Source organism: Amphiura filiformis, chromosome 10, assembly GCF_039555335.1.
Source record: "Amphiura filiformis chromosome 10, Afil_fr2py, whole genome shotgun sequence".
In the NCBI taxonomy this organism is placed as follows: Eukaryota; Metazoa; Echinodermata; class Ophiuroidea; order Amphilepidida; family Amphiuridae; genus Amphiura; species Amphiura filiformis.
In genome coordinates this window covers 22570098-22584071 of record NC_092637.1, presented here as the reverse complement: position 1 = coordinate 22584071, position 13974 = coordinate 22570098, and the positions used below count along the sequence as shown (strand labels likewise).

At 38.5% G+C, this 13974-nt stretch overlaps 1 protein-coding gene across 3 annotated transcripts in view; it reads right to left on the bottom strand.

Annotated features, from left to right (window-relative positions):
• Positions 1-13974, bottom strand: part of LOC140162650 (peroxisomal carnitine O-octanoyltransferase-like) — a 61579-nt gene that overhangs the window by 24852 nt on the left and 22753 nt on the right. For all 3 annotated transcript variants that reach the window (XM_072185928.1, XM_072185929.1, XM_072185930.1), the window contains exons 2-8: positions 13057-13231; positions 9982-10106; positions 8321-8502; positions 7068-7198; positions 6096-6207; positions 4630-4720; positions 3522-3635 (exon numbers count right to left, since the gene is read on the bottom strand). In XM_072185928.1, the coding sequence (XP_072042029.1) occupies positions 3522-3635; positions 4630-4720; positions 6096-6207; positions 7068-7198; positions 8321-8502; positions 9982-10106; positions 13057-13231 (930 nt within the window). The remainder of the gene's footprint in view (positions 1-3521; positions 3636-4629; positions 4721-6095; positions 6208-7067; positions 7199-8320; positions 8503-9981; positions 10107-13056; positions 13232-13974) is intronic.

Genomic DNA, 13974 nt, shown 5'->3' with positions numbered 1-13974 from the left:
AATTGCCTGGTTTGTTTTGTGATGGGTTGAGAACTATTATCGAAACGAGAGCCTTTTACAGAAACAAAATTTGGGAAATGGTCCGAGAGATCTGTAACCAAGTTACCAGATGTTATTTGGTTATCGATGTTATTTGTGAAAATATTATCGATGAGTGAGATTGTGGTACCGTTCTTGGTTGTGTATACTCGGGTGGGTCGATCAATACAGGGGAAAAATGAATAGGCGTACATTAGATTAACAAAGGTGTTGACCTGATGGCTTTGGTCAAATTTTAAGAGATCAATATTAAAATCGCCTAGTATAAAACTTTTTTTTCTCTTTCATTTGAGATAGTGTTCAGGGCTGATTCAAGGTCAGAAATGAATTGATGGTAATCCACATGGTCTGGTTTATAAACATCGCCAACAATTATATTTTTATCGGGAATTTCGACGAAAACAGAATCGCAGTCAGGGGCTTTTATTTTAAGGTCGGGTCTTTGAATGAAATTATGCTTAGAATTGATGAATAGGGACGCACCTCCACCAGATCTCGATGGGCGTATGCAGTCTATTCTGTCGTAGTGATCAAGGTCAATTAAATTGGACTCATCAGTTGAATTGAACCAGGTTTCTGTAAAACCTATAATGTCAAAATCATGATTCAGAATAGAAATATAGTCCACAATAATGTTTGCTTTTTTATTTATGCTTCTTGTGTTGTGATGGAAAAGCGAAAAATTATTTTGGTGGAGGGCACCTTCACTAATAATTGAGTTTGTATCATAGTATTTACAGTCACAGTGTAGGTTATGGTCAATATTACAGGAATTATCTGAAGTTTGGGATTGGGGATTGAGTACGCTGTTGAATTTAGATGGAATAAATTGATGTTCTGACATAAAGTTAGACAAATCGGACATGGTGCGAACGGGACAAAAAGTGCGGGCAGAAAATTAAATTAAGGTGAAAACTGGTAAAAAACCAGTAAAGTTGGATGTGGTGGTAAGGGGGGGGGGTAATTCCTAAAGAAAAAGAGGAGAAGGAGCCATGTTACAAGAACAATATAAAACCATGAAGATATAAATAAATTCATGGTAGAGTTAACAAACAATATATGGTATGGAGTAAGTATAAAGGGACTTATAGTCCCATTTGATTAATATAATACATGAAATAAATATATTGCAACTTCAGCTGTTATTTGAATGATATACTATCGATGGCCAACAGATCACCGATACATGCAGGTCGTTCACGCTACGAAGCCATTCATAGAATTCACAAAGCCACGAAACCGATTGGGGGGATTATTGAATCCTCGAGCAAGAGAAAAAAATGGAACACATGGATTCAAATAGGGCAGATGAATCCTAATTTGGGGTGGCACGCATGAATGACAAACAGGATAGATTGTGTCCAGGGACAAATGCAAGCTGTTAAACTGTGAAAGACCTACACGAATCAGCTGATTACGTTCAACGATTAGCTGAAAAACATTTATATCATAATCAATCTATGGGGTGGTGATCAGCCCAGTATTAAGGGACTATATAGTCCCATTTGACAGAAACAGCAACAATACGTGCAAGAAATTCAGTACAATATGATTAACATATTATCGATACATGCATGTCATTCACATATAAATACAATGCCATTCATGTGAATCACAAAACCTGAAAGCCGAATGCGAGGATGCAATGGTATCCTAACTAGACTAATTAGGAAGCACCTGGATTGAAATGAGAGAGGTGGATCTTATTGTGGGATGTCACGCAAGGACGGCTAACAGAATGGATTGAGGTCAGGGACAATTGCTCGCTGTTAAATTATGAAAGACATACACGTATCAGTTGATTGATGAATACTACCAACGATTAGCTGGTGATTGATGAATACTACCAACGATTAGCTGGTGATTGATGAATACTATCAACGATTAGCTGGTGATAGATGAATACTATCAACGATTAGCTGGTGATTGGTGAATACTATCAACGAATTAGCTGGTGTAAAGTATTGTGATTCTGAATCTATCTATGGGATGTTGGTAAACCCAGTATTGTAAAATGACGTAAGATGGTGATAAGTGAAAAAACGGTTTCATGGCAATAGGGTTGATTACTCTACTACAGACCATTAATACAATACAGAGTAATATTTATACAATTTAGGAAAGATACACTGTCTCATACATGAATTTGTTGATCGATCAGGAGTAATCATAAGCAACATTAATAAGAGTGAATATGATGGAATAGCACAAGAACTTTCACTCAGTGATGTTTGTGTAAGATAAATGCAAGCAGCATAAAGATGTAAACCAACGATATTTAATACAAATGAACCATTGATCCAAACCAATAATTAACTTCAAATAGCAATAAGCAGAATATAATGGAGCAAAAATTAATTTGTAACAAGAATCACATACTCAGGAGCACAACATCAGTTACATCACGTGTTTTCATGCAACATTGGTAAATGGAAAACCAGTAGTGAATAGTTAATACAAATGAACCATTGCTCCAAACTAATAATTAACTTCAAATAGCAATAAACAGAATATAATGGAGCAAATATTAATTTGTAACAAGAATCACATACTCAGGAGCACAACATCATTTACATCACGTGTTTTCATGCAACATTGGTAAATGGAAAACCAGTAGTGAATAGTTAATACAAATGAACCATTGCTCCAAACTAATAATTAACATCAAATAGCAATAAACAGAATATAATGGAGCAAAAATTAGTTTGTAACAAGAATCATATACTCAGGAGCACAGCATCAGTTACATCACGTGTTTTCATGCAGCATTGGTAAAAGGAAAACCAGAAGTGAATGGTATAAAGCAATGGGGTTGTTGATGGGTAATATAATGGAATGTTTCTTCATTCGGGATATGGACAGGATGAACTACAATTATTGTTTCCCATTTATTTTGAGGCAGGCAAAGTTACACTTTTTTGTTGGCCTAGTGGTATATTCCTGTCAGAATGTGATACATATTATCGTACTAAATCTGTCACTCTCTAAAAACAAATTCATAGTGCCAAATCATGCCCTTTCATAGGATTTATACACATATCTGCATATAACAGTACAACACATTTTTTCTCTAAAATATATTTTCTAGTATTGCTCATGATATGTCACTATGTGATACACCTGACGATGTGGGCTTGTAAACACCGAAGAATGAGGACATATTCTGGTTTAAAACCCACAAAACGGGGACATCTGACGATCAGGGATGACTTCTCCCTCTGCATCCCCAATGGCTCGAAGTGCCAAAAATGGTATTAATTAAGATGTCCTCGGTTATCAGGGGGTGTAGAACATGTACATGTTTGTACGTTTTAGACAAGTGTCCCAAAAATGTCCCCAACTGACACCCAAATGTCTCCAATTGGTGGGTTTTAGGCTAGTCCCCTTTTGGTGGTTTTAGGCAAGTGACCCAATTTACATACCGTACAGGGGTGGGGGTGGGGGGAGGTGTGTGTGTGTGGGGAGTCAATGTCAACCCATACCTCTGACATGTTCTTGGGTGCTCCTTCTTGTAACTGTACAACATTAATAGCAGTCTCCAAGGTCTTCAAGTGCTGTGCATTGGCTGGGTCTAATTCACATAGGTAATCATATGCCTACAGGTAAGATAAACAGTTATGCAGTTGTAATATTAAGAACATCAGAATAAATCACTTTTTAAATATTTTCAGAAAATATTTGTATTTCTTTTCTACAAAATATTACTTTTCACTGTCAGATATGTCCCCTTATACATTTTGTGCTATTGTTGTTTTTGCATGGTACTGCATGGGAACAAATAAAAGCCAAATATGCACCTCAGAAAAAATAATTGTGTTCGAATTGCGGGTTGGCTGCGATAAATTTCAACCAGGAAGTGTTGCTGGTGTGCCCTCTGTTTCACTTACTGCCTGCCATACCGTAAAGATTCACCTAATGGCGCATATGGGTTCCCTTGGCATAACTGGAATTTTAGGCACAAACTAAAAGTGCCCTCCAAATCCCACCAATAAATACGAGCAATTGAATGAACATTAATTCTTGTTGGGATTTTCAGAGGGGCTCTCTTATTGTATGTGACATTTACCCTTGGTGATACTTTACAGTACTGCTTTGATTATTACCTTCAATCTAAGCAAGATAATATGTGACATGATGAAGGGGAATGAGTCACATGTTAGCCCTGGTCAAAAATGAGTTTTACACTTGTTTCTAAAGAGAACATTTAGAGCTTTCAGAAACTGAAAACCTCATGTTGATACGACTTTTCTTTGTGAAGTTACGTCAATTTATCAATCGCTGAAAACAATATAAAACAAAAGAATTTTAACACTCTCTTTGCCAATATCTCAAAATCAATATTGGCGACATCCGACTCATTTCCCTTGATCGTGTCACATATTCTTGATTGTTTCGTGATTGATCGTTGTTTAATTGATTCACTGATTAGATAATTTTAATGGATGGATTATGGCTGACTAACAACTTGACTGGAGGATTCATTGCAGTGGCGGCAGCAGGAATTTATCTCGGGGGCATTTTCGTAATTTGGGGATTTTATTGGGGGCCACTGGGGGGGGGGGGGAACTGGTTGATTTATTGACCACTTACCTTAGCATAAGTTGTTCTATCATCAGCAGATAATGCACCCATTCCTTGCCCTCTGGTATGAGAACTTTGCTCTTTGATGTATGTAAATTGCCTGTACAAGAGAGAAGACAATCATTTTTATTTTATCCGACAAACTCTAACACCAATAGCATTAAAAATGCATGGTTCCATTAAGGGGATACTACACCCCTGGCCAATTTTGTGCCTATTTTTGCATTTTTCTCAAAAATTATAGCGCAATGGTGACAGCTAAGATATGTATATTATAGGGCCAAAGACTACAACTACTGCACTGAAAATTCAGCAACTCAAAGCAAGTAGTTATTGATTTATTGATCAAATATTGGTTGCCCTCATTTTTGACTGTAACTCCACAACTGTTGTCTGTGCTGAGATAAAATTTCCAGTGCAGTAGTTGTAGTCCTTGTCCCTATAATATACATATCTTACTTGTCACCAATGCGCTATAATTTTTGATATAATTTCAAAAATAGGCACAAAATTGGACAGGGGTGTAGTAACCCCTTAACATACACGTTTATTAACCCTTACCGGCCTGAGTTATATAAAACGCAACAGCACCAAAAATATACTATAGCACAAAGCCCCTGGCAGCCCAATCAGACCACTTATTATATAGGCATAAAAAGGTTGGCCGTCCGTGGCAAACTATCACTGTCAGGGTGCTCCAAACCCAAGGGTTTGTTTGATGGTTTAAAACTGGGCAGAAAGGACCACAACATCTTCCATCTTTATCTTCTTTTCTTCTCCCAATCAGCTCCGCCCCTAAAAGCAATTAGGTCTAGGTTAGGGCTACCAACCTCGTTGCCACACCATCCCCCACTATTTTCCCAATAGGAGAGACAGACTTGGGGTATTTTTAGAAAATTTCAACTAAACTGGAAATAGCATTTGTGATGAAATCAGACTATCCTTGTTTAACATAGTTTAGGTGCAGACCTGAAACTGACCATTTGTAAAAAAGAGGAAAATACTTTTAAAAAGAGGAAAATAGTGCAAAATCTTGCTAAAAAAGCTTAAATTGGGCTGAAAATAACAAATAATGCGTAAATTTCAGGAATAAAAAAAGAGGAAATCAGCTAAAAAGAGAAAAGTTTCAGGTTTGTAGGTGTGATGTTCATTATTAGAGCAGTATGAAATATACTAAGAGTTTTTGACCCTTTACCCTAATTTCATGCAAAAACATACATATGTATGGCACGACCCACAACAACATTACAAAATAATGTTGTTATTTATCGAAACCAGTGTGTTCCTGTTTACAAAAAGTGGGTAATGGCGAATCCAACAGATGAGGACACAAACACATCAAGGATCAATAAATGATACAAGAGGATGCCTTGAATATACGTACAGCTAGAAAGAAAAGGGGCAAGGTATACCAACTTGATGTGGGGAATCAAGTAAAATACAGACAAGATGGTATGCAGAGGGGGCAGTCTTACCTGAATAAATCATGTGAGCTCATTAGCTCCCCTGAGTCTGAGAACGGCCTCATAATAAACATATGTCCATTACTGATGACAACTATATGGTCTGGACAATGACCTTCACTTTCTGCAAGAGAAAGAACATGATAACACAACATCATTTTTGTTACATTTTGCTACATTGCATCCATTGGGCTATTGCAGTTGAAATCCATACACCCCCTATGGAAGACATAACTGTAAATCTACCACAATTCCAAATGGAGTTAGTCCGAGTCACCCATTTAGGTAGTCCCATTTGAAATTCACGCTCCCTGTATGGAAGATTAAGGCCACATTTTATATAAGGGGTGCATGTATTTCAACTGCAATAGCCCTTTATCAACGAAGGCAAGGGACTGGTATATCGATATGCTTGAGCGAACTGCATACACCCACTTCACTGTTCAATAGCCTGATATTGCGATATGGCAGTTTTTACTGAACATATGACAACACTTTCAGCATAAGAATAATTATGTACAAACTAACTGAAGAAAACACAAGGCTTTACAAAAATGTTACTGTTTTTTAGTACATCATAAGGGCCATTTCATGGTCATTTTAGCCTGCTAAAACTGAACACAGTACCTCCCAAAGATGATTATGCTACCCCAGCTGCTAACTAGATGACTTATGTGGCCAAAAATCATGGAATTCTGTAGCTTTATTAGACCACTACGGATCAAAATGTTCAAAATCCAAAATTACACCCTTTACCATGAAAATGACCATATAGTAATTGTGTGTGTTCACGTTTTCCTGCATTTTTCCCTGTGTGCATCCTTGTTTGGATAAATATAAAAATGCACACACCCTCCTACTCACACACCTCACACCAACTTAAACATCCCCAGGCCCGAAATAGTAAACAACACCCTACCAGAATCTCAACAATTTAACTTGACTTTGAACGATCCTGATGAATCTCATGCAATAACACCCTACCTGTCTTGAAGTGTCTATACAAAGTATCCCGCTCAATTCCAGGTTTGCGTCCGGTATTAAACAGGCCCTTTAACTGTTGCATTGACCATACAGTTTTGCCATCACGACTACGGTCAACTGGTACTTCTTCCCTGTACAAAATCAACATTATATATAGAACATTAAATAAGGCTGATCTAATCAACAACCTCATTCCCACTCCGCAGTTGAATGAAATGAAATGGTGATCAAACTGAACTTCTGAGCTGCGGAAGTGACTCAATGTGTACCTTATGTGAAGATGGCTGCCCTCTTTAGCTGATTGCCTTCCTGAGGGGTGGGAAGGCAATCAGGTGGACTGGAGGCTGAGGACTTGTGTGCGGTAATGAACATGTGGGGGGGGGGGTTGTCCAGAGAATATACTGCCAGGCTGTAGCAAGCGGGGGGACAGGGTGGACGAAGTCCATGGGCCCTGAGGGTTCAGGGGCCCGAGCAGAAAAGCATATTAAATAAGGGCTGATAATGGAGAGCAGGGCCGGATTTTTATACCATTGAGCCAGATGGGCCCGGGTCCAGGGCCCCCAAAATTTGGGGGCCCCAAAATTGCCCTCTGCATTTTTCTTTTAACCCCAATAACAACATGTTTTTTGGTCAAAATAGGGCAAAATTGTCAAATTTTCCGCGCTTCACGCAAATTCAAGTGACAAGATTCATGTTGATCTGGGGCCAAAATAGTCTGAAATTGAATCAAACAAAATATGTTAGTCTCCCTTAGTTAAACGAAAACTTGGCCACTGATATGAGTGCACATGCCTTCCTCGGCACGTGAGTTTCCCTCCAAATTTTGGCCTGGCCCAGGGCCCCCATAAGGTAAGCTAAATCCCGCCCTGGTTAAAAGGGCCCGTACTGCTCCTTGTCCATGGGCCCCTGATGCCCTTGCTACGCCCCTGTATACTGCAGGGTATCACCCCCTCCTAATTTTTTTCTTCCTTTTTTGGCTCTTTTTATGGCAAAATATCATCATCCAATTCTGGAAATATTTCTTTATATTTCTGGATATTTTTGGCCAAATTACCGGAATATCCGGAAGATTTACATCCCTGTTCTTTTAAGTCTCTGAGGGCCAGATGCAAAGCATACTATTTATCCCCCCCAAGTTACTCGGTGTACTATATGAAGATTGCAGCCTTCTCTAGCTGAATGCCTTCCACAGGGGGGGGGCCAGATGACCCAAATACTATTGATAGCACCCCCACCCATATGATAAAACCAACCTTCGTAAGGTCTGGAAGTGGCTCAAAGTATACCATGTGAAGATTGCTGCTCTCTCTAGCTGAGTGCCCTCCTCAGGGGGCCAGATGTCAATGATACTATTGATTCCGCCTACAATATTGCATAAAACAGCCGCTGGGGCTCTGGTTTCCATATACGCCTTTTCTTCCCACCATTTCTCCATCTGTTCAAAAAAATTAAATAACCAACAAAATGTAAGTCCATGAGATATGGACAGAAATAGTGCTCAAACATTTGTACATGCCACCTTATAACCTCTAACAGCCCAAGTGGTATGGGACCCATACAAGGCCCTAACTGGGGAACCAGCCAAATTGCACGCTACAGAGCCTGAAAAGAAGCTGCTGCAAATCACAAACCAACGACCAACACGATCACAGTGCTCCAATGGCAGCCCCCATACATGTGTGTCGGCCAACACATCAACTACACAATCAGCAGATTGAAGGGGACTCTCCAAACGGCACCTAGCTACACCCCAAGCACTGAACAGACAGACATACAAGTCAAAATATGCTATAATCCGAGACAGAATTAAAAATACTAGTTTGCACCTGATGTCACCTGTCAATCAAACTCATAAATGATTTGTTTACGAGCTGATTATTGAAATAAACAGAATGCCGGGGGGCACTTCGCTTTGAAATGGATATAGGTGTAGGGCTGGCACTTTCGCACTAAGGGGCATTCGGTAAGAGCAAAATGTAAAAAATATGGGGTCATTGGGTTAGAGCATGATTTTTGGCATTCGGCGAGAGCAAAATGTAAAAAATATGGGGTCATTGGGTGAGAACATTGACCTTGTTTTGAAAGGGAATCTTTGGGTGACAGCCGAAACAGCGCCACCGAAACCTCGAAATTCAAATTTGTAGTTCTAAAAGGCTTCAAATTTCTTTGTTTTTTCAAAATAAGCGACAAAATCAGTGATAAATGAAAGTTGCTGTTAAAATTGAACTTGTAAGGGTCTTTGGGTGACAGATCAAATGGAAAAATAGGGGGTCTTCGGGTGACAGAACATGTGTTTGTAAAAAAATATGGGGTCTTTGGGTAACAGCGATGCTGAAAAAGGGGGTCTTAACAGCCCTACATACGCGTCACCTCCAAAGTTGGAGTGCCCCCCCCGGACAGAACGCGACAGTAATACAATGTGCCTTATGATTAAGTTTTGCACCTTCAAACATACAAACCATCTCAAGAGATAATTATGTCTTAGTAATGGGAAACTTTCTTTCCTGAAAGCACCAAGTCAACAATATTTCAAATGTGTATAGAATTAATGTGTTGATTGTACGAGTCATCACACTTGCATGATTCAACTAAGATTTATACACACAGAAGGAATAACTATCACAATGGTTGTATTTTTGTTAACTTTGTCTACCATCCCTGTGGTTTTGAATTTTTCTAGTGCAGTAACAGTGTACACCATTCTGGTTTACATACTGCATTAGTTTTTATCTTGTCTTTGTCTTTGTTCCCCACACCAAGTTGGTATACCTGGCTCGAATCTTTCTGTTTTTATATATTCTAGGTATCCTCTTGTATCATCCTTTGATCCTTTTTGTGTTTTGAACCTTGTCCGTTGGAGGCACCATTACCTACTTTATCACAATATCTCAATGAAAATATTAAGTAATCTCACCCAATTCCTTGATGTGTTGGCTTTCTGTACAAGTTTCTCGTGTAGTTGTTTCCCTACTCCTTTTTCAAAATCAGACACAATTTGGGCTGTTTTCTGGTACTCATCTGGTGTTAGTACTGGTTCCGCTGCAATGGGGAATAATCAAATGTACATTTTATTCTGATGACTTAACTGCTCCAACAGTAATGTACTTTTAAGGTGACCCTGTTCTACGGGCCCGACCGACCCAGATTTTGAACAAATTGGGAAAAAATTTTTCCTGTACATGTACAAAAGAATGCCGACCCAAATTTCGGAAATTTCAAGAACATTTTTTTTTTGTACTTTCTCAAATTGCAAATTATTTACAGATTTTGATTATTTTTGGGTCATTTCAAAAAAAAAAAACCAGGCCGACCGACCGACCCTACTTGAAAGGTCCGTCTGCCCGTAGAACAGGGTTTCTTTTTTTTTTCTCCATAGAGGAAATATCATTGGCCAGGCCAACTGGCCAGGGAGGTGGCAGTATCTGTCACCAGCAATTACTTAATGTTTATATTAGGAGTTGGATAGGTGACCTTGTCCTTTACATCTACATGTAGGCTGATCACAATGTTCTATACTAGTCTGGACCTTGGCAAGTTAGATCATTGAGCTTCTTGTAACGTGTATGAATACATCCAGATGTGTTGTTTCCTCTTTTTAAATATAACGGCCGGATTCACAACACAGACTAACCACAAACAGTCACATTCCCTGTGCTTTTTATGCTGTGAATTCTCGCATATTCATGGAACAATCAGCCCTCATTTAGGGTGATGCTGAGATTTTGACTATTTGTTGGTTTAGTGGTAGTGGTTCACAAGTTCTAAGTACCCTGTAAGACTTTTTAAATTAAATGGAAAAGCTGTTAAAATTCAAAAAAAGTAATAAGGCTGCAAAATTTTATACATTTGTACAAAAATTCACAAAATACTTCAGATTACATTCTGCATGTCCGCAAATAGATTCATCAGGATTGTCCATTGAAATTATTTACAAAGTTCTACAAAAAAAAAATTTAAAAAAAAGGTGATGTTGACATACCAATGACACAGCACTTTCTCAAATTTAAGAAAGTGCTGTGTTACACAGCACAAAATGTCATTGAGGTACAATGTATGTCAACATCACCTATTTATTGGATTTGTTTTAGAACTTTGTAAATAATACATTCTGCATGCTTTGTGAGAGTTAAACTAGAGCGGTTCTCGACTTGCGCGGTTCTCGACGCAAAGCGTCGGCCGCAATGCCTCCACCTTGAGGCGTATCATTTTAACCGGTGCAATTTCACTAGGAACTGGCTATCTCTAGATGACAGTGTAGGTTTACTGTACCCACCAAGTTTCATGCCCATAACAGTTTAGTAACTTGACCTTAGATGACCCCTGGGTGACCTTGGTTGACCCTGGAATGACCTTCCAAAAATTTGACTCTAAATGTTGACTGTACCCACCAAGTTTCAAGCCCATACAACAGTTTTTAGTAACTTGACCTCAGATGACCCCAGATGACCCCAAAATGACCTTCCAAAATTTTGGCTCTAAATGTTGACTGTACCCACCACGTTTTATGCCCATATGACAATTTTTAGTAATTTGACCTCAGATGACCCCTGGGTGACCTTGGCTGACCCCAAAATGACCTTCAAAAAAATTGGCTCTAAATGTTGACTGTACTCGCCCAGTTTCATGCTCATACGGCAGTTTTTGCTAATTTGACCTCAGATGACCCCTGGATGACCTCTGGTGACCTTGACCCACTGACCAATACAAATTTGTTCTGTCTAGGGTCAAGATGCACCCACCCACCAAGTTTGAGGAACGTGCGACCCTAGGCTAGTCTCCGAGAAAATGGTATTTTGCTTGTTACGCATAAATTATGCAAATTAGGTACTTAATTACCATATTTTGTGCTGAAAATCTAATCAGGTCAAGAACATCTGGCCCCGCTACTCCCCACCAAGTTACGTCACTGTAACCCATACGGATCTCCAGATAATCTGTTCACAAGGTTTTTTGCTTGATACGCATCAAATACGCATAAATTATGCAAATTAGGTACTTAATTAGCATATTTTGCGCTGAAAATCTAATCAGGTCGAGAACATCTGGCCACGCTACTTCCCACCAAGTGACGTCACTGTACCCCATACGGATCTCCAGATAATCTGTTCACAAGGTATTTTGCTTATTACGCATATTATGCATAAATTATGCAAATTAGGTACTTAATTACCATATTTTGCGACGAAAACCTTCTATAATTTGAAGACCCCCAATGACCATCCCTCCACCAACTTGCATCACTGTATGTCTTACCAGTTCTGAGAAATTGCACTCGCAAGCTCGGACGGACAGAGAGACAGAGAGACAGAGAGACAGACAGACGGACAACCAGGAAACATAATACCTCCGGTGGAGGCATAAAAACCCAAAGTGCAACTTTTAAATCATACATTTTCTTACATACATGTTATGAACTATTAATTGAGAATGAATACAAAATAATGCCTGACATTGTAAATTGGACCGGGTATGTAAAACAAAATAGGCGACCAATATCTTTTATAATTTTGTTATTTAAGGGGTTGGTCACCTACCTTTTTTGCACAGTATTTTTGTGGTACCTGATTTGATATCACATAATTTCGATTTTTTTTGAAATTTGCGATGGCAAATTATTAAAAATGCGGAATATTTTTGACATTTAACAGTCCTCGAATTAAAATTTATAAATCTGATGATATTTACTTATGTATGTAGCTGGCAGGAAAAGCCGATGATAATTTTTGACTTTTCATATTACAGATACATTTTTTCCCTTTCTTTTTCCAAGTCTTTTTGGGAAAAAAATGTGTATCTTCAATACGAAAGGTCAAAATTTTCAAATGATCGTTGGCTTTTCCTCCCAGCTACATACACTTTAAGTACATTATATTTATAAATTTTACTTTGAGGACTTTGATCCCTTTAAAATAATAAACAACTTTTCGATTTATTTTCAGTTATTGACGGTGCATACATTATACACTGATGCTTTGAAAAAATATCATACCTGATGCTAAATATCGCTGTAAGGTCTTATCAAGTGGTGGCACTGGAAGTGAAGGGAGGGTGTCCTCTAGTTGGAATGTCTTGATAGGGGGGTTCTCTGATACAGCTGCACTCCCTGCCATTGTTGAACAAATTCTTGCTGCAGTTCGGAAGGACACTGGTGGCTGATGAGCAGTCTGTGGTCAAAAATTCAAAATTACATTTAAAGGTGATAAAAAAACAGTATCACAGAATTATTACTTTTAAAATCTTAAAATGTGATCTACTCTTACGAAATGAGAGTAAATTTGCAAGTTTTGCATGAGTTGATGTTCTTCGCTTGAATTTGAATACACTGTATTGGCAGTGATACATGTATATGTCCTACAGAATTGAATGGAGTATAGCATATGTGTACATCCATATCAAAACGATGCACTTGTCGGCTGCTACATGTGTCTCATTTCAAATATTAGCGAGGAATAAATACCAGACTCATCTCCGAAGTGAAGGTCATTTCAAATCATTCCAAGTCATGGAACATTCCTTATACAATTTGATTTGGAGATTATTTGAAGTGACCTACACTTGATATGAGTCTGGTATTTATTCTTATAGGTATTATGTGAAATGAGACACATGTAGCAGCCGACAAGTGCATCGTTTTGATATGGATATACACATATGTCCCTATTCTCAAAGGACATAATGTGTACCACTGACTACACACAAACTACACAGGTGTCTTCAAACAATAAACAGCAACTCAACAATTGGAAGGTCTCGAAACTCCCAATTTGCGACTTTACGCTCATTTCGTGGGAGCAGGACACAAACAGGGCTACTAGATTAGATATGCCAAGATAATAATCAATATAAAATAAACAAAAAAGAAGTGAGTAAACATAGTTACAATGATAGGGTCATACCATTTTAATAT